Raw genomic sequence first — 26,360 nt, forward strand, 5'->3', positions numbered from 1 at the left:
GACCAGGCCAGCAAATGCCAGCACTCCTCCTTTGTCTGGAACCTTCCGCGACGTCCAACCAGCATCTGTTCCCAGGAACCCTTGACAACATTCGGTCATGGCAGTTGCAGTGTAGGAGTATTTACTTGCGATCTCATCTTTGCTGGTCTGGGGCTTATACAAGCCTGAACCATTCTGTTATACCAATATGGATTCTACAACCTGTGCCCTGAATACATCTGTAACCACCAGAAGCCAGCTTTTCTACAAAGGAAAGTTACTTCTGGGCATACTAAGATGACTCATCCAAGGACATATTATTTGTTGCAACCTAGCCCAGATCTCCTGTGAAGAATGGAGGAGAGAAACACAGATGGCTCCATGAGTATGGGATCCAGCAGGGAGGTTTGCATTCCATCGATAAGTTTTTTTGCTATAATAAAGGCCTCTCTTCATGATCATGAATCTGGCTGGACATTATTACACTGTCTGTGATTGGTCCACAGGTATCATCTGACCGATGGATACCAATGTTGGACTGAAGAAGGAGAACAAGAAGACTAGAAGATTTGCTGGAGGTTAGATGGCTCTGAGAGAGAGAGCAAGAGACTGATTTTCTGAACACCAGTGATCTACATACCTTGTAACAAACTCACAAGGTTAGGTCAGCGATGATACTACTACTACTACTACTACATGGCCTCCCTAAAGACTGTGCCATCTGCATCCAGAATACCAACCTTGGACAATATTCCTGGACTGAGAGACTCGCTGGGGCTTCAGCTTGAGTCTCAGAGGAGGAATCCACTTCTTTATCATTGGAAGTCTGCCATAAGATGGCAAGGTGAGATAACTGGATATACTACCTATGGTCAGAGGGATAGCTAATCCACGGTTTTATCTGTGATTGGTTTTATTTCAGGATTTATGGTCAGTGAGTAATTAGCTGCTGTGCATTTTGCATAAGACATGTGGTGTAAGTTCTCATAATATTGTGATTAGTGTGTGATCACTCATTTGGATAATCATATACCTTTGTATATATTTTAGTGATAATCTATTTTTGGTAACTAAGCTATTTTTGTTATCTACTTTGCAATTTGCCACATACAGTGCACTCCATTTAAGTGCATGTCGGATAAGTGCATGCTCTGTTTAACTGCATGCTGTACTTCGGTCCCGTTTTTGGCGCCATCAATTTCTATGGGGACAAACTTCGGTTTAGCGCACCACTGATAAGTGCAAGATTCGCTTATATGCATGGTTTAAGACCACTCCTCTGCAGGAAAGACTCTGCATAAGCGCACGCTCGGAATATGGAAGCCAATTGGCACGTGACAAATCTTAGTATCATCCGCAAATAGGCAAACTTTACCTTCTAACCCTTTGGCAATGTCACTCACAAATATATTGAACAGAATCGGCCCCAGCACCGATCCCTGAGGCACTCCACTACTCACCTTTCCCTCCTCCGAGCGAACTCCATTCACCACCACCCTCTGGCGCCTGTCCGTCAACCAGTTCCTAATCCAGTTCACCACTTTGGGTCCTATCTTCAGCCCATCTAGTTTATTTAAGAGCCTCCTGTGGGGAACCGTGTCAAAAGCCTTGCTGAAATCTAAGTAGATTATGTCTATAGCACGTCCACGGTTCAAGTCTCTGGTCACCCAATCAAAGAATTCAATGAGATTTGTTTGGCACGATTTCCCTTTGGTAAAACCATGTTGTCTCAGATCTTGCAACTCATTTTCTTCCAGGAAATTCACTATCCTTTTCTTCAGCATGGCTTCCATTACTTTTCCAATAATCGAAGTGAGGCTTACTGGCTTGTAGTTTCCAGCTTCTTCCCTATCACCACTTTTGTGAAGAGGGACCACCTCCGCCGTTCTCCAATCCCTCGGAACCTCTCCCATTTCTAAGGATTTATTAAACAAATTTTTAAGAGGACCTGCCAGAACCTCTCTGAGCTCCCTCAATATCCTGGGGTGGATCCCATCCGGTCCTATGGCTTTGTCCACCTTTAGTTTTTCTAGTTGTTGATACACACTCTCTTCCGTGAATGGTGCTATATCCACTTCATTCTCAAATGAACTTTTGCCTGTCCATCATGGTCCTTCTCCCGGATTTTCTTCAGTAAAAACAGAACAAAAGTATCTATTTAGCAAATTTGCCTTTTCTTCATCATTATCTACATAGCGGTTTGCAGTATCTTTTAGTCTCACAATTCCCTTTTTAGTCATTCTTCTTTCACTAATATACCCGAAGAAATTTTTGTCACCCCTCTTTTCCTTTCTAGCTATTTGTTCTTCCGCTTTCGCCAGACGTACCTCTCTCTTGGCTTCTTTCAGTTTACTCCGGTATTCCTCCCCGTGTTCCTCGTCTTGAGTTTTTCTGTATTTCTGGAACGCCAACTCTTTAGCCTTTATTTTCTCAGCCACTTGCTTGGAGAACCATAGCGGTTTCCTTTTCCTCTTGCTTTTATTTACTTTCCTTACATAAAGGTTTGTGGCCCTATTTATTGCTTCTTTCAGCCTGGACCACTGTCCTTCCACTTCTCGTACGTCCTCCCAGCCCATCAGCTCCTTCCTTAGGTATTCTCCCATTTTACTAAAGTCAGCATGCTTGAAATCCAGGACTTAGAGTTTTGAGTGGCCACCCTTCTCTTCAGCCGTTATATCAAACCAAACCATTTGATGGTCACTGCCGCCCAGGTGGGCACCCACTCGGACATTTGACACGCTATCCACATTTATGAGCACCAGATCCAGCGTCGCTCCCTCCCTCGTGGGTTCCATGACCATTTGTCTGAGCGGAGCACTTTGGAAAGCATCCACAATCCCTCTACTTCTTTCCGATTCTGCAGACGGAACCTTCCAATCTACATCCAGCAGATTGAAATCTCCCAGCAACAGCACCTCTCTCTTCTTTCCCAACTTTTGAATATCTGCGATCAGGTCTTTATCTAATTCTTCCAATTGTGTTGGAGGTCTGTAGACAACACCCATGTGGACAGAGGTTCTATCCTCTCTTTTTAAGGTGATCCATATCGCTTCTTCCTTACCCCAGGTCCCTGTCATTTCGGTTGCTGTGATATCATTTCTCACATATAGAGCTACTCCTCCACCTTTACGACCCTCTCTATCCTTCCTAAATAGATTATAGCCTGGTATGTTTGCATCCCATTCATGGGAACCATTGAGCCATGTCTCTGTGATTGCAACAACGTTTAAGTCTGCCTCCAACATCAGGGCTTGAAGGTCATGAACTTTGTTGCCAAGACTGCGAGCATTTGTGGTCATTACTTTCCATTTACGTTTCCTGGTATGTGTTTCAACATTTGATATTTTGGTGTGTTTTTTGTCTTTGGGTCCCTCCATATCTTTTTGTTCCACCTTAATTTCTTTTGCTTTTGTTGTTTCTTCTGGCTCAGTTCTATTTTTAGGAACCTCACAGTGCTTTAATGGAGCAAAAGAATTCTGTAGGGGTAACACCTGTGAGGGTGTGTATGCCTCTGTGTCACATGACGAAGTCTGCCTGAGCCTACTGTGAACCATCTATTCTTAGGTGGTTTTATCCTTTGAGGCAGTGGTGTGAATTTGGTTTGATTTTGTGCAGTGTGATTTTGTGTAGTCTTAGAAGTTGCTTTAAGTGCATCTAATTCCTGCTTTAATTTACTGAGCTCTTGTTTTAAAGTAGCGAGCTGATTACAGATAGGACAAGCCTTAAGTTTCCAGATGATTGGCTTTGAAACTAAAGCTCCACAATTATTACAGAGAATAAAAGTCATCCTGATTTGTTGGAATGGGTATGAATAGGTATTTTATGATGGGGCTTGACAGTGTGCAAGATTAACTTTACTCCTCAGCAATTTGAGACAGTTGTAATTTGGGTGGAGTTAAGTTGTGATAAGTAGTGTAGTTAGAATAGGGATTTAGGAAGTGTCAGTCTTGGGGTGGGTGGGTATAAACCTAAACTTGTGGAATGTGTTTGCTGTAAAACCTATCTTAGGCCTGTATTAAGCCTCTTTTCTACAAAGCTGATTGGGACAAGGGGAAGACAAGGATAGTAGGTAGAGATGTGCAAAAAAAAACAACACAATTCTAGGGTAGGAAAAGCCACAAATATAGCCAGCACAAGTCTTATCTGAGTTTCTCCCAGCCAGAGACCAGCAACACAGCTCTCCACAAACACACTTGTGCTTTTAAAATGGCTGCAGAAAAAAAAACAGGTGAGCTGAGATGGAGTGGGGGAGGGAAGGAGCTCAGAAACACTTGGCAAAAGAAAGATTTCTAATACTTGCTGGCAGTTTGAAATCAGAAATCTAGTTTTCAGATTCACAGATATCAATAAACCATTTTGAAACACAAACAGTTTGAAACACAGTCAGATTATACAGTCAGATCAAACAGGTTTTTTTTAAAAATCTTTTTAGGAAAATATATTTGCAGGGACACACACAGACTAGAATAGTAGGTAGAGATGTGCAAAAAACCCCACAGTTCTACGGTAGGAAAAGCCACAAATATAGCCAGCACAAGTCTTATCTGAGTTTCTAACAGCCAGAGACCAGCAACACAGCTCTCCACAGAAAACACACTAAGATTTGTAACACAGTGGACACCCCGGAGGGAGTGGAAAACATGAAAAAGGATCTGAAAAAGCTAGAAGAATGGTCTAAGGGTTGGCAATTAAAATTCAATGCGAAGAAATGCAAAGTGATGCACTTAGGGAGTAGAAATCCAAGAGAGGCGTATGTGTTAAGCAGTGAGAGTCTGCTAGGTACGGATGGGGAGAGGGATCTTGGGGTGATAGTATCTGAGGATCTGAAGGCGATGAAACAGTGTGACAAGGCGGTGGCTGTAGCTAGAAGGTTACTAGGCTGTATAGAGAGAGGTGTGACCAGCAGAAGAAAAGAGGTGTTGATGCCCCTGTACAAGTCGTTGGTGAGGCCCCACCTGGAGTATTGTGTTCAGGTTTGGAGGCCATATCATGCTAAGGATGTAAAAAGAATTGAAGCGGTGCAAAGAAAAGCTACGAGGATGGTATGGGATTTGCATTACAAGACGTATGAGGAGAGACTTGCTGACCTGAACATGTATACCCTGGAGGAAAGGAGAAACAGGGGTGATATGATACAGACGTTCAAATATTTGAAAGGTATTAATCCGCAAACAAACCTTTTCCAGAGATGGGAAGGCGGTAGAACGAGAGGGCATGAAATGAGATTGAAGGGGGGCAGACTCAAGAAGAATGTCAGGAAGTATTTTTTCACGGAGAGGGTGGTGGATGCTTGGAATGCCCTCCCGCGGGAGGTGGTGGAGATGAAAACAGTAACGGAATTCAAACATGCGTGGGATAAACATAAAGGAATCCTGTGCAGAAGGAAGGGATCCTCAGGAGCTTAGCCTACAATGGGTGGCAGAGCTGGTGGTTGGGAGGCGGGACTAGTGCTGGGCAGACTTATACGGTCTGTGCCGGGGCTGGTGGTTGGGCGGCGGGGATAGTGATGGGCAGACTTATACGGTCTGTGCCAGAGCCAGTGGTGGGTGACAGGGATAGTGCTGGGCAGACTTATACGGTCTGTGCCAGAGCTGGTAGTGGGAGGCGGGACTGGTAGTTGGGAGGCGGGGATAGTGCTGGGCAGACTTATATGGTCTGTGCCCTGAATAGGACAGTACAAATAAAAAAGTAGCACATATGAATTTATCTTCTTGGGCAGACTGGATGGACCGTGCAGGTCTTTTTCTGCCGTCATCTACTATGTTACTAATTGGCGCGTGACAAAGGGGTGGTAAATTTGAAATCTCGGTTAACTGCCACAGGCAGAATAAGCGAAAGAATGTTGTTCGAGTGTACACTGTAGTCGTCGTTGCGCAACTGTAAGACTTTAACACTGGCTGAACGAATAAAAGTTCTTAAAAAATTAGAAAACAAACAAAGTCAAGCATCTATTGCTAAAGAATATGGTGTCAATCCCAGTCAAATTTCACCTATCTTGAAGCAGAAAGACCAGCTTCTGGATGACTGGCAAAACAATACAGATCCACACCGGAAACGTAAACGGGCGGGAAAAGCTGAGGAGGTAGAAGATGCTCTTCTTCGGTGGTTTTCTCAAGTCAGGAGCAGACAGTTTCCTTTAAGTGGTCCACTGCTTATGGAGAAAGCTGACCAGCTAGCTGAAAGTCTTGGACTAACTGAATTCAAAGCCACTGTTGGATGGTTGGAAAGATGGAAGAGAGGGACATCATAAAATTCAAGACAACTGCATGGTGAAAATAAGACGCTGATGACTTTGGTGCTGAAAATTGAAAGAGTTTGTGACCTCGTGACATTTTCAATGCTGGACGAAAACGATCTCTACTGGCGAGGTAGATTTCTGATGGAACACTTGCATTCAAAGAAGCAGAAACTACAGGAAGTAAAAACGTCGAAGGACCGACTGATGATCCTCCTTTGCTGCAATATGGATGGGAGTGAGAGGTTGGAATCACTCGTCATTGGAAAGAGCAACAGCCCCGTTCTTCAAGAATGTTAAGCGACTTCCTGTGTCTTACGAGGCTAACGCAAATCATGGCATGACTGGGGAATTTGGAAGCAGTGGCCTAAAGAAGTTGACACTAGAATGCAGGCACAAAGCGTCAGATTTTGTTGCTTTGTGATAAGTGTGCTGCACACAGTGATGACGTCAGGCTGTCTTCCTGCCACCAAACACTACTTCTCTGATCCAACCTATGGATCAGGGCATAATAGCCAATTTCAAACCAACATATCGGGCTCTTGTGCTACGTCGTCTGATGAGCGTTATGGATGACCAGACTGGCAAGGATAAACGTGCTATTGAACTGGCTCGTAATCTATCACTGGTTTGGATCCCGACCCTATGCAGAAAGAAGCCTTGAATCATGTTACACAGGCAACCATTTTGACTGCTTACAAGCGGGCAAGCTTTGTTAAGGATGTGGAGAGGGACGAAACAGATGCAGCTTTGCAAACGCGTCAGATGAACAGGCTATGACATCCCAGCCGGTGTTACTGAAGAGGAGTTTTCATCACTACTAGCTGTTGATTACAATCTACAAACAGCTGACGACAGCACTGATGTCGAGATATGCGCCTACACGCAGCAACGGCTGATGATGAAGTAGATGATGGAATGAGCAGCAAGGCACATGCTGATGAAATTCAACAACTTCCTGTCACTTTTACAAGAGCGCTGGAGAGTCTCAACACCGTGTGGGCCTATCTGGAGGCCACTGGACGTCAGTGCTATGACAGTTTTTTCCGTCTGGCAGACGTAGTCTGTGGAATTCACAGACACAAGAGTGTACAGAGGACTATGACTGATTACTTCAAGTAAGCCTAACGTCAGTTAACGGAGACTGTATACTGTACATATAATAAACAGTACTGTACTGTACATATGTTCTCCGAGGACAAGCAGGCTGCTTGTTCTCACATGTGGGGTGACGTCCAACGGTAGCCCCAGAACCGGAGAATCTCCCTAGCAACAAAAGTTTGCTAGCCTTGCGCTCCCGTGCGCACTGCGCGAGCGTGCTCCTCAGTCTTGTTTTTTCCGTGGCTCGGGACGCTGCTTTGCTGCTGTTCTCTGCCCCAGAGATCTCACTGCAGTTCTACATGTCTTTCGTGAGTTTTCACTGTATTTTGGCTCTTTTTTTTGAGTTTTCCTCGTTTTCCTCCTTTAAAAAAAAAAAAAAAGATTTTTTCTTTCCTTTATTTTTCTGTAGAACTTTTTGCTCCCGCTAAGTTTTCTTTCTTTTCGTTAGCGGCCATTTTGGGCCGCCTGTGCGGATCTTTTTCCTTTTTTGTGCTACTTTGTCAGGCACCATTGCGTTCGACCTCGCCGGCGGATTTTTCCGCCCATGTCCGCGAAGCATACCATCGGCTTCAAAGGTGCACGAGGTGCAGCCGGACCATTTCGATCACTGACAGACACTTTCATGTCTTCAGTGTTTGGAGCTGATCATCGTCCCAACGCCTGTACGCTGTGCCTCCAGTTAAAGAAGAGAACTCAGGCGGCGAGATTGGCTCAGTGTAACTCTTCGGAGCCAGGTCCGGTTTTTCGGTATCGACGGAGCCAGTGGTATCGATGTCAGTATCGGAGGGTGCATCGACGTCCGGAGCGCAGATGAGAGCTGTCCAGGAGTCCCATGCTGGTAGCAGTGAACCTTCGAGCGGGTCTCCACCTGTCTCGAGGGCTCCTGTTTTGCAGGCCCCCCCGGGATCGACCTTCTTCAGACCTGGCCCCGAGGAGACGTGTGGATTCCACGTCCTCCTCTTCGGTACCGGAGGGCACCGTTGGCATGCTTCGAACGAAGGCTAAGAAGCATCATCATCGGTCACCTTCCCGTCATGGTACCGAGAGCTCCGGGACGCCAAAGGATTCGGCACCCGAGAAGCGCCGACACCGGGAGGATTTCTCGCCCTCCATTCAGGAGGTGTCGGTGCGCTCTACTCTGGTGCTTGCGCCGTTGGTACCGAGAGAGGCGGTGGTGTGCTCCTCGCCCGTGGTGAGGTCTCCGACGCCGGTACCGGTATTGGCTGCCACCCAGGTTGACTCCCCGCCGACGTCGTTGGAGGAAGCGTCATCGCCTGCGGCACGGGAGTCTTCCTCTCAACACCATCACGAAGGGCATTGTTCCTCGACGTTGAGGCGGGCCCAGCTTCGGACTGAAGTTCATGAACTCATGTCCGATACCGAGGGGGAGGACTCGTGGGAAGCAGAGGCAGACACCAGATTTTTCTCTGACGAGGAGTCCTGTGGTCTTCCCTCTGATCTTACTCCCTCACCTGAGAGGAAGCTTTCTCCCCCCGAGAGTCTTTCCTTCTCATTTATCTGGGAAATGTCTAAGGCTATTCCCTTCCCTGTGGAGACTGTGGATGAGCCCAGGGCTGAGATGTTCGAGGTCGTGGACTATCCATCACCTCCTAAGGAATCGTCCACTGTTCCTCTTCATAATGTCCTCAAACAGACATTGATGACGAACTGGGCGAAACCATTAACTACTCCCCACATTCCCAAGAAGAGTGAGTCCCAGTACCGAATCCACGGAGATTCAGAGTTAATGAAGACCCAATTGCCTCATGACTCTGGTGTGGTGGATTTGGCCCTTAAGAAGGCCAAGATTTCTAGGGGTTATGCCTCGGCGCCCCCTGGGCGTGAGTCTAGAACTATGGATTCTTTTGGGCGGATGGCTTACCATTCTGCTATGCTCGTGTCCAAAATTCAGTCTTACCAGCTCTACACGAGCATTCACTTCCGGAACAATGTGCGGCAGTTGGCGGACTTGGTTGATAAGCTCCCGTCGGAGCAGGCCAAGCCGTTTCAGGAGGTGGTCAGGCAGCTGAAGGCGTGTCGTAAATTCCTGTCCAGGGGTGCTTACAATACTTTTGATGTTGCATCCAGGGCCGCTGCTCAAGGTATAGTGATGCGCAGACTCTCATGGCTGCGTGCCACTGACCTGGACAGTAGAGTCCAGAAGCGTGTGGCGAATGCCCCTTGCTGGGGGGGATAACATTTTTGGCGAGAAAGTCGAACAGGTGGTAGAACAGCTCCACCAGCGGGACACTGCTTTTGACAAACTCTCCCACCGGGCGCCTTCAGCATCTACTTCAACTGGTAGACGTTTTTATGGGGGAAGGAGGAATGCTCCCTACGATTTCAATAAGCGTAGGTGTAATCCACCTTCTCGACAGTCTGCTCAGGCTAAGCCCCAGTGCGCTCATTCTCATCAACAGCGTGCGCCTCAACAGGCCTCTGTAGCTCCCCAGCAAAAGCAAGGGACGGGCTTTTGACTGGCTCCAGTGCAGCATAGCTGAGATCAAAGTGTCTGTGCCGGACGATCTGCCGGTTGGAGGGAGGCTAAAATTTTTTCACCAAAGGTGGCCTCTCATAACCTCCGATCAGTGGGTTCTTCAAATAGTCTGGTTAGGATACTCCCTCAATTTGATATCAAAACCGCCAAATTGCCCACCAGGAGCTCAGTCCTTCAGCTCCCACCACAAGCAGGTACTTGCAGAGGAACTCTTCGCCCTTCTCAGCGGCATTGCGGTCAAGCCTGTGCCACAGGGGCAGGAATGGCAGGGATTCTATTTTAGGTACTTCCTTGTGGAAAAGAAAACAGGGGGGATGCGTCCCATCCTAGATCTAAGGGCCCTGAACAAATATCTGGTCCGAGAAAAGTTCAGGATGCTTTCCCTGGGCACCCTTCTTCCCATGATTCAGGAAAACGAATTCAGGAAAATGCTCTTTGGACTTAAAGGATGCTTACACTCACATTCCGATACTGCCAGCTCACAGGCAGTATCTTCGATTCTGTCTGGGAACACGGCATTTTCAGTATTGTGTGCTACCCTTTGGTCTCGCCTCTGCGCCCAGACAAAATGCCTGGCTGTAGTAGCGGCATTTCTACGCAGACTGGGAGTGCACGTGTTCCCTTATCTCGACAATTGGCTGGTGAAGAACACCTCAGAGGCAGGAGCTCTACAGTCAATGCAGATGACTATTCAACTCCTGGAGCTACTAGGGTTTGTGATAAATTATCCAAAGTCCCACCTTCTTCCAGTACAAAGACTAGAATTCATAGGAGCTCTGCTGGACTCCTGGACGGCTCGTGCCTACCTTCCCGAGCCGAGGGCCGACAATCCTGGCTCTCGTCTCTTGGGTATGAGCTTCTCAGCAGATCACAGCTCGGCAGATGTTGAGATTGCTCGGCCACATGGCCTCCACGGTTCATGTGACTCCCATGGCTCGTCTTCACATGAGGATCAGCTCAATGGACCCTAGCTTCCCAGTGGTACGAAGCTGCGGGGGATCTAGAAGACGCAATCAGACTGTCCACGAGTTTTCTCAAATCCCTGCATTGGTGGACAATTTCGATCCAATTTGACCCTGGGACGTCCCTTCCAAATTCCTCAGCCACAAAAAGTGCTGACTATGGATGTGTCTCTCCTGGGGTGGGGAGCTCATGTCGATGGGCTTCACACCCAAGGGAGTTGGTCCCTCCAGGAAAAACGATTTCAGATCAATCTTCTGGAGTTGCGGGCGGTCTGGAATGCTCTAAGGGCTTTCAGGGATTGGCTGTCCCATAAAATTATCCATGTTCAGACAGACAATCAGGTTGCCATGTATTACATCGACAAGCAGGGGGGCACCGGATCTCGCCCCCTGTGTCAGGAGGCCGTCAGAATTTCGCTTTGGGCTCGTCAGAACGGCATGTTTCTTCAGGCCATGTATCTGGCAGGTGAAAACAACAGTCTGGCCGACAGATTGAGCAGGATAATGCAACCTCATGAGTGGTCACTCAATTCCAGAGTGGTACGCCAGATCTTCCAAGAGTGGGGCACCCCCTTGGTGGATCTCTTTGCTACTCGAATCAACCACAAGGTCCCTCAGTTCTGTTCCAGGCTTCAGGCCCACGGCAGGCTAGCGTCGGATGCCTTTCTCCTTCATTGGGGAGAGGGCCTCCTGTATGCTTATCCTCCCATACCCTTAGTGGGGAAGACTTTACTGAAACTCAAGCAAGATCATGGAACCATGATTCTGATTGCACCCTTTTGGCCCCATCAGATCTGGTTCCCTCTTCTTCTGGAGTTGTCCTCCGAAGAACCGTGGAGATTGGAGTGTTTTCCAACACTCAGAACGAGGGGTCGCTTCTGCATCCCAACCTCCGGTCTCTGGCTCTCACGGCCTGGATGTTGAGAGCGTAGACTTTGCCTCCTTGAGTCTGTCAGAGGGTGTCTCCCGTATCTTGCTTGCTTCCAGAAAATATTCCACTAAGAGGAGTTACTTATTTTTATGGAGGAGGTTTACACGGACCCTGCTTGAATACCTTCTACACTTGTCTGAGTCTGGTCTCAAGATCAGCTCTATAAGGGTTCATCTTAGTGCAATTAGTGCTTATCATTACCGTGTAGAGGGTAAGCCGATCTCAGAACTGCCTTTAGTTGTTCGCTTCATGAGAGGTTTGCTTTTGTCAAAGCCCCCCATCAAGCCTCCTACAGTGTCATGGGATCTCAATGTCGTTCTCACCCAGCTGATGAAGCCTCCTTTTGAGCCACTGAATTCCTGCCATCTGAAGTACTTGACCTGGAAGGTCATTTTCTTGGTGGCAGTTACTTCAGCTCGCAGAGTCAGTGAGCTCCAAGCCTTGGTAGCCCATGCTCCATACACCAAATTTCATCATAACAGAGTAGTCCTCCGCACTCACCCTGAGTTCCATCTAAACCAGTCAATTGTCTTGCCAACATTCTTCCCCGTCCTCATACCCGCCCTGCTGAGCGTCAACTGCACACATTGGACTGCAAGCGAGCATTGGCCCTTCTATCTGGAGCGGACAAGCCCCCACAGACAGTCCGCCCAATTGTTTGTTTCTTTTGATCCCAACAATTGGCTAGCAGATTGCATTTCCTTCTCTTATGCCCAGGCTGGGCTGACTCTTGAAGGTCATGTCACAGCTCATTCTGTTAGAGCCATGGCAGCGTCAGTGGCCCACTTGAAGTCAGCCACTATTGAAGAGATTTGCAAGGCTGCGACGTGGTCTTCTGTCCACACATTCACATCTCATTACTGCCTACAGCAGGATACCCGACGCGACAGTCGGTTTGGGCAGTCGGTGCTGCAGAATCTGTTTGGGGTTTAGAATCCAACTCCTCCCCCTAGGCCCATTTTATTCTGTTCCAGGCTGCACTCTTAGTTAGTTGGTTAAGTTGTTATAGGTCAATCTCAGTTATTGTCCTTGCCGTGCGAGGCCCAAATTTGACCATGTTTATTCTTTGAGTGAGCCTGGGGCTAGGGATACTCCCATGTGAGAACAAGCAGCCTGCTTGTCTTGGAGAAAGTGAAAGCTGCATACCTGTAGAGGGTATTCTCTGAGGACAGCAGGCTGATTGTTCTCACAAAACCCGCCCTCCTCCCACTTCGGAGTTGTGGTCTTCCCTTTCTTTGCTTTTTACTACTGGAACTGAGGAGCACGCTCGCGCTGCGGGCGGGAAGTCGGTTGCCATCTGCAGTGTGCACGGGAGCGAGAGGCTAGCAAACTTTGTTGCTAGGGAGATTCTCCGGTTCTGGTGGCTGCCGTTGGACGTCACGCCACATGTGAGAACAATCAGCCTGCTTCTCCTCGGAAAATACCCTCTACAGGTATGTAGCTTTCGCTTTATTAGATGTCAAAGCTTTTTTGGGTCACAACGGTTAAGTGCACGCTCCGGTTAACTGCATGTATTCTTTGGTCCCAGACCCTTGCACTTAAGCGGATTGCACAGTATATATAACTATTAATTTTTCTATTTTTAATAAATAATATATAATCCATCTGTGGCATTGTTCCTTTCATTAGTACAGCTAGCTAGCCATAGGGCCAAAGAGGTACGCTTCCCATTAAAACGAGTCCCAGAATAATTACTTTGGTGGTGATTATCTGATATAACAGGTACCTACATATGTTATTAGGAGTTTGTCCTTCTAATATTACCCCTAAGCAGCCAGATCACTCGCTCCTGACAGCTGGGGCAAAACACCCTCATGCACTGGTGAGTAAGATGCTGCTGGTTGCAGTGGAGTTCATGCAGGCGGTCTGAGCAAAACCGCCTCCTCAAGGACAGAGAGACCTCCTTCTCCCGATCCAGCAAGAACAACCTCCTTCCTTACCTCAAAAGGCAAAGCAACCGCAAACTGGGTTATCGGAACCTGAGAAGCCTGAGGGGGAACTGGCAAAGTTCTCTTCACCCTTTTCCCGCCGCTTTCCCATCATGAATATACCACACAAAGGTAGCAGGAAAATAGACGAGGTGAGCAGCCAGCCTCTCGTCTACTCTGGCAGCCATCTTTGCTCCCTCATCGCTTGGAACACTTAGAACTTGAAGTTTGTGTAACAGTATGGCATAGTTTCAGAACTGTTGAAGACACACCTTTTGTGAAAGCATGGGACTGATATTTTGTTTTCTGATTGATGTAAGAAGAATTTATTGTGTTTGATTTCATTGTGAACCACTTAATTGTAAGCAGTATAGAAATTTTTAGCTAATAAATAAATATCAGATCTTGTGTTTTTATGGTTGACATTGGCACTAATTGTGGGCTGTTGAATCTGTGTCTTATTTTGGAGGCATCTAACTTTGAAATAATTCTTCAAAATTTAAATTTAATCATTAACTGAAGTGCAAATATGGAGGGAATTTTTAAAAAGTGCATCTACGTTGTCAAAGCACATAGGCATATATTTTACACAGGTTGATACGAATAAATAAACTTTAAAATAATTCTATAGTTGTAAACATCTTAGTTTGAGTCCTTACTTTGTAGATGTTAATCAATGTATTTCATAGTACATGTCTGAGCTAACAAATATCAAAAATGTCTATTCGCTTATTGCACTGTAATTGAGAAATAAAAATAATATTCTGCTGTCCTTTTCTCCTTAAGAATCTGTGACATAGAAGAAATATCAAAATGGGCAGCCTGACTCTTATCATTTAGCATGTTTCTGAAGTCTGAGTGGGCAGACGGAAGGGTTGTGATACTGATTTTGTTGAATTCTAACAAACTAATTATTCAACAAAATCAGTATCACAACCCTTCTGTTGCTCACTGATGATGAACTCTTAAATTATGTATTCTTATTTTAATTTTAAATGAAAAAAACTATATAGTCATAGAACTTTGGTAACAATTTTTCAAATTTGCTGTTTAAGTCACCAGTGGAAGTAAGGGGGCATAAAAGGGGATGCTCAGGGATTCGTGGGTGGGCAATGAAGTCTTTTTCCTTCCCCAGCCTTGGAATTAATAACCAATTTGTTTTTGTCCATACTTATTTTTACCCTTCTGAAAACATTTTGTGGGTACTCATGAGGAAGAATATTGTTGAAATATTTGGTTGATTGAGTGTGCAGAATCTCTAGAAGCTGATGTAGGGATTGTTTTGTGAATTATATTTTAAACAACTCATATACTGTACAGTCCAGCAAATGTATCCATCCCTAAACTATATTTTCTTTATGACACATACAATTCTTACTATTTTGTGTGTTTGTGTGATTTTGGAAGAAAGTAATCTGATCAATACTATTAATTTTTTTTGGTCCTTTTTATCTTCAGCTGCCTTGGGCATCAGTGCAGTTTGGCTCCGCCCTCCTGTAGATCAGAACCTGTCAGTGACAGAGAGGCTTTTGCATCTTCGGTCCTGCTTGCAGGAAGAATCGGAAACTGCAAGAAATCGCACACTTCTTATGTACAGCTTCATTGAACACTACAAGACCTTGCTCTTGGGATGTGGTGTCTCCCTAGCTGCAAAATTTGAAGACCCTAAGGTTTCAAAGCTTGTTAAAAATTGTACCATTTTAAACTTGAATTCATTACTTAGGCAAATGAGACAATTTTAGATTATTTAGGTGGCATTTTTTTTTTGTTTTGTTACATTTGTACCCCGCGCTTTCCCACTCATGGCAGGCTCAATGCGGCTTACATGGGGCAATGGAGGGTTAAGTGACTTGCCCAGAGTCACAAGGAGCTGCCTGTGCTGGGAATCGAACTCAGTTCCTCAGTTCCCCAGGACCAAAGTCCACCACCCTAACCACTAGGCCACTCCTCCACTACGAATATTATCATGAGTTTCAATTAAAATTTTAATCACGATTAGTTGCATGATTAAAGGTATGTTGTTTATTTTTCTTACTGCAGCTCCTTGTGACTCTGGGCAAGTCAGTTAACCCTCTATGCGATGGGAAAAATAACATACCTTTTACTCATGTAACTAATCATGATTACAAATTTTAAACAAAATGCAGCCCTAAAAAATTAAGAATTAAAAGTAATGAAAAGATAAGAAGTACAAAATACAAACTGAAAAATTATGAATTGAAGAATCTAAAACAGCATGCAGAATAGCTATAAACAGCCTTAGTTTTCACCAGCCTACTTCAGAAAAACAAGCCTAGTACAAAGCATATTTACACATGTAAATCAGCATCTATGTAGAAATAGCAATTTGGAAAAGGTATTATTTATGTATTTATGATGCAGCTCACATATTTAAAGGACACATGGTTTGGATAGTCAAACTACCTATGTATTTCATAATTTAGAATAGTAATACATGGGCACCTTTACTAAGATGCGCCAAAAAAATGCACCTGCACTGTTGTAGACGTGTGTATTGGACACGTGTAGGTCCATTTTTCAGCGTACCAGCAAAAAAGAAGTCCTTTTTTTTGGGCCCCAAACTGGATGTGTGGCAAAAAAAAATTGGCGCACGTCCATTTTGGGCCTTGGACCTTACTTGCCACCCATTGACTTAGTGGTAAGGTCTCACCATTAACCGGCAGTAATCGTCAGCGCATCTACACTGCCAATTACCACCCAGTTAGTACCAAGTGGTAGAGAATAAAAAAATTTTCTGCTGTGGTTTTGGATGCACGTAAAAATGGAATTACCGCCCAGGGCACGAGGTAGCCTGGCGGTTGTTCCAAATTGATGTGCGTTGGACATGTGTAGGCGCCTACGAGCCTTAGTAAAAGGACCCCCATGTATATCTCAGAAAATTTCTGCATTGACAATTGTACCTGCTTCAAGTCTTCTTTTTTGGACTTGGGTTGGAGGAATACTTGAAAGGGGAATTGTACTCTTCTCTCTGGCATTTAAAATCGCCTGAATTTCATAAATTTTGTTTTGAAGGATGGCTTCTAATTAGCTCTCCTTAGATGTATAGATTTCTAAAATCTGCCACTTATATCGATAAGTGGACCCACTTAAATACATAAGTAGCAAAATCATGTCCTTATACATGTGTGTAAATTATTGATGTACTGAAGGCAAGCAAATGTATTATAGCATATTTTTGCCCAGAAGTTTTCTGGGCCTTCTAATTAGAAAGATATTGGGGCCCTTTTACAATGCTGCAGTAGAGCTACAGCGGAGTTGGTGTGCACCAATCCGGCACTACTGCTGGCCCACCTTGGGAGCTGGGGGTAGTGCTGCCCCATCATGCTCCATTTTTGGTGGAACTGGAAATATTTTAAATTTTTACCGCTGGGGGCTTACCCCGCAGTAATCAGGCCACGCCATGTGCTGCCTGGTTACTGCTGGGTTAGCGCAGGAGCCCTTACCGCCTCTTAAATAGGAGGTGGTAAGGTCTCCACCATGAAATGGCTAAGTGGCTAGTTTGTATTTACTGCACAGCCATTTCCTTTTTTTTTTTTTTAAACCCGTTGTGGGAAAAGGGGCCTCTGTGTGCAGCAAATCCATGTGCTGATGCCATCGCAGGGCCCTTTTTAGTGCAGCATGGTAAAAGGGCACCTAAGTGCATAAATGTTTTGTTCTCTCTACTATTTTAAAGTACATTATTTTTAACTGTTCTTTGAGTGATTTATTTGGTCTGTGTTACAGGTTGCATGCTGGTTATTGGACCCAGGTTCAAAGGAACGAACTCTGCACAATATAGTAACTAACTTCATTCCTCAGGAACTCCCCCTGTTGGAGGGTGTGGGAACTGGTCAGGGTATTCAGAGTCTGGGCCTTAGCGCCTGTCCTGATCACTCAGGGAGGTATAGAGCATCCATAGAGTCTGTGCTTGTCTTCAGTATCATGAACCAGCTCAAGGTTTTGCTACAGAAAGAGAATCTGCAAGGTAAAAAGCTTCAGAGGATAAAACTTATATATAGTACTCAAACTGGTGATTTCTAGCACCACTTACTATGAAGAGATATTGTAAATGGTCTGTCTGGAGTCTTATACTAGATGCTTATTTTTTTTTTTAAATATGTATTTTTCTAAATCATTTCTAATATAACTTCATATATACTTGAATATAGAAAAGGAATACATAGAATGAAAGAAAAAGGAAAAAAAATGTAACAATACTGCAGATCATGTACATATGCTAGGAATATACAAGCAATGTTAACCTAAATATCCCAATAAAGGAAAGAGAGGAAAACAAGAAAGGAAAAATAAGAAACCAGGAGTAGAATTCAGAGCTAAACACTGTATTGAGATCTGAGATCTTAAACTTTTGGCACAATAGGAGATCAACGAAAGACCACAGAAGGTGGAGGGACCCACAATTCCTAGGCCAAAGTAATACAACGAAAAGGAGTAGGATGGTTTGGCCTTCACAAAACCCAAGGGAGGACATATAAAAATTCAGTCTTTATTAGGAAATATCACAGGACTCATAAATTAAAAATAAAACAAATAATACAAATTTCAAAAAATAAAAAAAGAATAAATAAAAATAGAATAAAAATATAAAATCATGTCAATGGGTATAATGATATAGAAATTATATATATTGATCACAAAAAAATAAATTACAAAAATACAAATAAAATTAACAATACAAAAATAAAAATACTTTAATATACATGTATGACCTCACGTCAATGGGTATTATAATACAAGAATCCTATGTATTAGTTGACAAAGATTGAAATGCTTATATATTCCATTTTATGAAATAAACACTGAGGAATTTTTTAGGAGTAGCCTAGTGGTTAGTGCAGCGGACTTTGATCTGGGGAACTGGGTTCGATTCCCACTGCAGCTCCTTGTGACTGTGGGCAAGTCACTTAACCCTCCATTGCCCCAGGTACAAAATAAGTACCTGTGTATATGTAAACCGCTTTGAATGTAGTTGCAAAATACCACAGAAAGGCGGTATATCAAGTCCCTTTTTCCTTTCCCTTTAACAAATAAAACAAATCTGTGTGTTAAATCGCAGGAATTCTGTGTTTTGATTTTCCAAAAATAGCCATGAGATACTTATATTTTCCATCTTCAAAACGAATCCTTAGGAATTTTTAAGTAAAAAAAACCTAGTTAGGTACGGATATATACAAATTGCCCCTATGGTCATTTGATGTTATAACATGCGGAACCTAGGAAGTAGGCATTCCTGACGGACATCATCCTTTTTTGTGTGTCTACGTGTGTATAGAGAGAAGTGAACCAGTGCTAAGGCATTTTGGGAAAATTGTGTCAAAAAAAAGGGGGGATAGTTTGAGACTATCACTTACATACTAAAATCTGTATAATGGAGGTTACAGAAATGGCCTGTAGTCGACTACTGCGTTTTAAACCCTGTGGGGTTAAAGCATGCAAAATGAAAATCGTTTTTCTTGTCAGGGCCGCTGAGGGACTGGACTAGGCCGGGCCTGGGGTCCCGCCGCCCCCCCCCCACCCGAGGTCGTCGTCACCGCCCCCCTCCGTCCACCACCGGGCCGGGCCCCCCTGAATTCAAATCATAGCGTCTCACCTCGACCTCGCTCCGTGTGAAAGAAGCGCAGCAGTCTGCAGATCGCCTCCCTTTGGGCCTTGCTGCGCTTCTTTCACATGAAGCGAGGTCGAGGTGAGGCGCTATGATTTGAATTCAGGGGGGCCCGGCCCGGTGGTGGTTGGGTGGTGGGGACTGCGGCGCAGGCCCCCCCTTGGAGGCCCGGGGAATTTTGTCCCCCCTGCCCCCCTTCTCGGCTGCCCAGGTTCTTGTCTTAGTAACATGTTGTCAGTAGTCTTCCTACGCCAATTGTCTCTTATAATCTTGAAGACAAAAAATTTTAAATCTGAAATTTCCAGCTATTTTCCAATGTGTGACTAAGGGTGCAGATTCTACACTTCTTTTAAGGCAGCTATGATGTTCTATAATTCGTGTCTTTATAGTTCTCCGAGGACAAGCAGGCTGCTTGTTCTCACTGATGGGTGACGTCCACGGCAGCCCCTCCAATCGGAACACTTTCTAGCAAAGTCCTTTGCTAGTCCTCGCGCGCCGATGCGCACCGCGTATGCGTGGCGTCTTCCCGCCCGAACCGGCTCGTGCCGGCCAGTCTTCTTTTGTCCGCGCTCGGTACGGTCGTGTTTCGCCGTTCGCTCCCCAAAGTTGACCTCGCGCGTCGTTTATCGACTTCGTTCTTTAAAAAAAAAAAAAAAGGTGTCGGAAGGAGACCTTTATGGTTTTCTCCCTTCCCGTACTTCTAGTTTTGCCCCGGTAAGTTTTCTTTCGTCGTCGGGGTAGGCCCTATTTTAGGCCTCGGCGAAGTTTTTCTTCCCCCTATTTTTGTGGTGCCATTTTCGCCATTTCGAGTTTTGATCTCGCCGGCGCGATTTTTCCGCCCATGACATCGAAGTCTTCCAGCGGCTTCAAGAAGTGCACCCAGTGCGCCCGGGTAATCTCGCTCACTAACAGGCACGCGTCGTGTCTTCAGTGTCTGGGGGCTGGGCACCGCCCTCAGGCCTGTAGTCTGTTTTCCCTTTTGCAAAAGCGGACTCAGGTAGTGAGATTAGCCCAGTGGAACGTTTTGTTCTCGGCTCTGCATCGGCACTGGGAGTATCGACTGCTTCGACGTCGTCGGCGCCCGGGACCTTCATCCTCGCCCCCCGATTGCATTGAGTGCATTGAGGCATCGGCCCTCTGCATCGGGGCGACATCGGAGGGCTGCGTCGGCGTCGGTGGTATCGAGACCTCCTCGTCTGCTGATGTCGTCGGACGGTGGTGCTTCGTCTGGAGTGCAGGTGAGGGCTGTCCATTCCCCTGCTGGTGGCGGTGAGCCTTCGGGTGGGTCTCCCCCCTACCCTGAGGGCTCCTACGGTACATCCCCCCGAGACCGACCCTCTTCGGCCTCGGCCCCGAGGAAGCGACGGCTGGATTCTACGTCCTCCTCGTCGGTGCCGGGAAGCTCCGGTGATGTGCTTCGTTCCAAAAAATCGAAGAAGCATCGTCACCGGTCCCCTTTCCCGTGTCGGCACCCAGAGCTCTGGGTCGCCGAGGGAGTCGGCACACAGTAAGCATCGGCACCGAGAGGACCGATCGCCCTCTGTTCAAGAGGTGTCGATGCGCTCCCCTTTGGACAGGCCAGAACAGCTTCCACGCCCGGAACAGGTTCTGACATCGACTCCTGCATCGGCTTCCATGTCTTTTTCCACAGCCGCTCTGCACGAGAGCCTCCGGGCCGTTCTCCCAGAGATCGTGGGAGAGCTGTTGCGCCCCTACCCCTCCGGTACCCGGGGGGTGCTTGCGCCACCGGTATCGTCGAGCGAGGCGCCGGCTGGCCATTGTCCGGGGTGAGGTCTTGACTCGGACCGAGGGCGGCAGCCTCTCGACGCTCCCACCGTGGCCGTGTGGTTCCACGGAGTCGAGCCGGCACGGTTGCAGACACAGGTCTGTGAACTTGTTGTCTGACACCGATGGTGAGGCCTCGTGGGAGAGGAAGAAGACATCAGATATTTCTCTGACGAGGAGTCTGAGGGTCTTCCTTCTGATCCCACTCCCTCTCCTTGAAAGACAGCTTTCACCTCCTGAGAGCCTGTCTTTCGCGTCCTTTGTCCGGGAGATGTCTACGGCCATCCCCTTCCCGGTGTTGTGGAGGACGAGCCCAGGGCTGAAATGTTTGAGCTCCTGGACTATCCTTCTCCACCTAAGGAACGTCCACAGTACCCAGCATCATGTCCTCAAAAAGACATTGCTGGCGAACTGGACAAGCCCTCTAAGTAATCCCCACATCCCAAGAAGATCGAGTCCCAGTACCAGATCATGGGGACCCAGAGTGATGCGCACTCAGTGCCTCATGACTCTGGAGTTGTGGATTTGGCCCTAAAGAAGGCCAAGAGTTCTAGGAGCATGCTTCGGCGCCCCCGGGCAAAGACTCTAGAACCTTGGACTCCTTTGGGAGGAAGGCCTACCATTCTTCTATGCTCGTGCCAAGATTCCGTCCTTACCAGCCTCTACCACGAGCATACACATGTGGAACAATGTGCGGCAGTTGGCGGGCTTGGTGGACAAGCTCTCCCCCCTGAGCAAGCCAAGCCATTTCGGAGGTGGTCAGGCAGCTGAAGGCGTGCAGAAAATTCCTGGCCAGAGGGGTGTATGACACCTTGATGTTGCGTCCAGGGCCGCTGCTCAAGGTGTGGTGATGCGCAGACTCTCCATGGCTGCGTTCCTCGACCTGGAGAATAGAATCCAGCAGCGGACTTGCGGACTCGCCTTGCCGTGCGGATAATATTTTTGGAGAAAAAGTTGAGCAGGTGGTTAGAGCAGCTCCACCCAGCGGGACACCGCATTCGAACAAGTTCTCCCGCCGGCAGCCTTCAGCCTCTACCTCTACAGGTAGAAGATTTTTTGGGGGAAGGAAGACTGTTCCCTACTCTTCTGGTAAGCGTAGGTACAATCCTCCTTCTCGACAGCCTGCGGCCCAGGCTAAGCCCCAGCGCGCTCGCTCTCGTCCAGAAGCGTGCGCCTCAGCAAGGCCCCTCGGCTCCCCAGCAAAAGCAAGGGACGAGCTTTTTGACTGCTCCAGCAGAGCATAGCCGACATCCAAGTGTCAGTGCCGGGCGACCTGCCAGTCGGAGGGAGGTTGAAAGCTTTTAACAAAGGTGGCCTCTCATAACCTCGATCGGGGGTTCTGCAAATAGTCCGGCAAGATACACCCCTCAATTTGGCCTCAAACACCTCCAAATTGTCCACAGGGGAGCTCAGTCTTACAGCTTCCAGCACAAGCAGGTACTTGCCAGAGGCAACTCTAGCCCCTCTCAGCGCCAATGCGATTGCTATGCTCTCTGGACTTGAAGGACGCCTACACGCACATCCCGATACTGCCAGCTCACAGACAGAATCTGCGATTTCAGCTGGGCACACGTCACTCCAGTACTGTGTTGCTACCCTTTGGGCTCGCCTCTGCGCCCAGAGTGTTCACGAAGTGCTTGGCTGTAGTAGCAGCGGCACTTCGCAGACTGGGGGTACACGTGTTCCATATCTCGACGATTGGCTGGTGAAGAGCACATCCGAGGCAGGAGTCCTGCAGTCCATGCAGATGACTATTCGCCTCCTGGAGCTACTGGGGTTTGTGATAAAATTATCCAAGTCCCATCTTCTCCCCAGTGCAGAAACTCGAATTCATAGGAGCTCTGCTGGATTCTCGGACGGCTCGCGCCTATCTCCCAGAGACGAGAGCCAAACAACTTGTTGTCCCTCGTCTCGCGGGTGCGAGCGTCCCAGCAGATCACAGCTCGGCAGATGTTGAGATTGCTGGGCCACATGGCCTCCACAATTCATGTGACTCCCATGGCCTGCCTTCACATGCGATCTGCTCAATGGACCCCTAGCTTCCCAGTGGTTTCAGGCTGCTGGGATCTAGAAGACGTGATCCACCTGTCCACGAGTTTTCTCAAATCCCTGTATTGGTGGACGATTTGAGTCCAATTTGACTCTGGGACGTCCTTTCCAAATTCCTCAGCCACAAAAAGTGCTGACCACGGATGCGTCTCTCCTGGGTGGGGAGCTCATGTCGATGGGCTTCACACCCAAGGAAGCTGGTCCCTCCAGGAACGCGATCTGTAGATCAATCTTCTGGAGTTACGAGCGATCTGGAACGCTCTGAAGGCTTTTCAGAGATCGGCTGTCCCACCAAATTATCCAAATTCAGACAGACAAACCAGGTTGCCATGTATTACATCAACAAGCAGGGGGGACACCGGATCTCGCCCCCCTGTGTCAGGAAGCCGTCAGCATGTGGCTCTGGGCTCGCCATCATGGCATGGTGCTCCAAGCCACATATCTGGCAGGCGTAAACAACAGTCTGGCCGACAGGTTGAGCAGGATTATGCAACCTCACGAGTGGTCGCTCAATTCCCGTGTAGTGCGTCAGATCTTCCAGGTGTGGGGCACCCCCTTGGTAGATCTCTTCGCATCTCGAGCCAACCACAAAGTCCCTCAGTTCTGTTCCAGGCTTCAGGCCCACGGCAGACTGGCATCGGATGCCTTCCTTCTGGACTGGGGAGAGGGTCTGCTGTATGCTTATCCTCCCATACCTCTGGTGGGGAAGACTTTGTTGAAACTCAAGCAAGACCGAGGCACAATGACTCTGATTGCTCCTTTTTGGCCACGTCAGATCTGGTTCCCTCTTCTTCTGGAGTTGTCCTCCGAAGAACCGTGGAGATTGGAGTGTTTTCCGACCCTCATCACACAGGACGAAGGGGCGCTTCTGCATCCCAACCTCTGGTCCCGGCTCTCACGGCCTGGATTTGCGAGCAGTTAGACTTTGCCTCTTTGGGTCTGTCGGAGGGTGTCTCCCGCATCTGCTTGCTTCCAGGAAAGATTCCACTAAGAGGAGTTACTTCTTTCTATGGTGTGACAGCAAGGCCCTAGATCCTCGCTGTTGTCCTACAAGACCCTGCTTGAATACCTTCTGCACTTGTCTGAGTCCGGTCTCAAGACCAATCTGTAAGGGTTCACCTTAGTGCAATAGTGCATACCATTACCGTGTGGCAGGTAAGCGATCTCAGGACAGCCTTAGTTGTTCGCTTCATGAGAGGTTTGCTTTTGTCAAAGCCCCCTGTCAAGACTCCTACAGTGTCATGGGATCTCAATGTCGTTTTCACCCAGCTGATGAAACCTCCTTTTGAGCCACTGAATTCCTGCCATCTGAAGTACTTGACCTGAAGGTCATTTTCTTGGTGGCAGTACTTCAGCTCGTAGAGTCAGGAGCTTCAGGCGCCTGGTAGCCCAGGCCCCCTTACACCCAAATTGTCATATTAACAGAGTAGTCCTCCGCACTCACCCTAAGTTCTTGCCAAAGGTTGTGTTGGAGTTCCTTTGAACCAGTCAATTGTCTTGCCAACATTCTTTCCCCCCGTCCTCATTCCTGCCCCTGCTGAACGGTCAGCTGCACACATTGGACTGCAAGAGAGCATTGTGCTGGAGTTGACACAGCCCACAGACAGTCCGCCGAATTGTTTGTTTCTTTTTGATACCAACAGGAGGGAGGGCTGTGCGTTAACAGCACAATATCCAATTGGCTAGCAGATTGCATTTCCTTCACTTACGCCCAGGCTGGGCTGGCTCTTGAGGGTCATGTCACGGCTCATAATGTTAGAGCCAATGGCTGCGTCGGTAGCCCACTATGAAGTCAGCCACTATTGAAGAGATTTGCAAAGCTGCGACGTGGTCATCGTCCACACATTCACATCTCATTACTGCCTGCAGCAGGATACCCCGACGCGACAGTCGGTTCGGGCAGTCAGTGCTTCAGAATCTGTTCGGGGGTTTAGAATCCAACTCCACCTCCCCTAGGCCCATGTTTGTCTGTTCCCAGGCTGCACTCTCGTTAGTTGGTAAATTTTTAGGTCAATCTCAGTTATGTCCTCGCCGTTGCGAGGCCCAATGACCATGGTTGTTGTTTGAGTGAGCCTGGGGGCTAGGGATACCCCATCAGTGAGAACAAGCAGCCTGCTTGTCCTCGGAGAAAGCGAATGCTACATACCTGTAGAAGGTATTCTCCGAGGACAGGCAGGCTGATTGTTCTCACAAACCCGCCCGCCTCCCCTTTGGAGTTGTGTCTTCCCTTCTCTTTGTCTTGCTACATATGAGACTGGCCGGCACGAGCCGGTCGGGCGGGAAGACGGCCGCGCATGCGCGGTGCGTATCAGCGCGCGAGGACTAGCAAAGGACTTTGCTAGAAAGTGTTCCGATTGGAGGTGCTGCCGTGGACGTCACCCATCAGTGAGAACAATCAGCCTGCTGTCCTCGGAGAATACCTTCTACAGGTATGTAGCATTCGGTGTCTCTTAGTTTTTCCAACATATATGAGAGGACACGAGCACATGATAATGTAAACTACATTGTGAGAATTACAGTTAGAGCTGTGTCTCAGACTGTATTTCCTTCCAGTACTCAGGTTTGTAAAGCTGGTGATCTGTAAGGCGTGTTCACATACACTGCACTTCCCACACTTTTTATGGCACAACTATATTGTCTTGAATTTGTGGCATTGAAGATTTTACTAAAATCTCTTTCAAGTTTTTGGTCCAGGAATAAGCGACGACTAGACATTTGTCCCTAAAGCAATCATGTTCTAAGATGTGCCAGTTTTTCCTGATGGAATCTTGTACTTGTCTTGACAGGTGAGAGAACATGAGTGTGCACACAAATGTCAGGTGCAGATCTTCAGGTTTGGAAGATAAAAGTTTTTCCCTGTCTTCAGCTGCGGTGCTTACGTATCCATCCTCTATGTGTTTCCTCGGTATCCTCTATTGTGGAACCTACAGGCCATAATATCTGATTGTAAATGGAATTCTTCAAAATTCGTGCAAATCTTTTTAATTAGACACAAGATTGGCACAAGGGCAAATTCTTCTTGAGTTTGTGGTGGTGAAAACTCGTTATAGTGAAGAAATGCATTTCGATCTGTAGGCTTTCGATACAAGGTTGTAGTAAACTTGTAACTATCTTTTTGGATCAAGAGGTCCAGGAAACTGATTTTCTGTTTCGTGATGTTGCATTTTGAAATGAAGATTTTCATCTTTTGTGTTAATCCAGTTGTAAAATGAATTGAGTGAACTTGTATCTCCTTTCCCGATAATTAAAATATCGTCAATTTATCTCTTG

The 26,360-nt window shown here is 47.0% G+C and overlaps 1 protein-coding gene across 1 annotated transcript in view; it reads left to right on the top strand.

The window, feature by feature from the left end:
* The window catches only part of POLQ (DNA polymerase theta), a 274,424-nt gene that overhangs the window by 142,850 nt on the left and 105,214 nt on the right, over positions 1–26,360 (top strand). Inside the window, 3 exon segments of the mRNA XM_030205030.1 lie at positions 947–953; positions 15,108–15,303; positions 17,378–17,618. Coding sequence (XP_030060890.1) covers positions 947–953; positions 15,108–15,303; positions 17,378–17,618 — 444 coding nt within the window.

The sequence above is a fragment of the Microcaecilia unicolor genome, chromosome 5 (genome assembly GCF_901765095.1).
Source record: "Microcaecilia unicolor chromosome 5, aMicUni1.1, whole genome shotgun sequence".
Taxonomy (NCBI): Eukaryota; Metazoa; Chordata; class Amphibia; order Gymnophiona; family Siphonopidae; genus Microcaecilia; species Microcaecilia unicolor.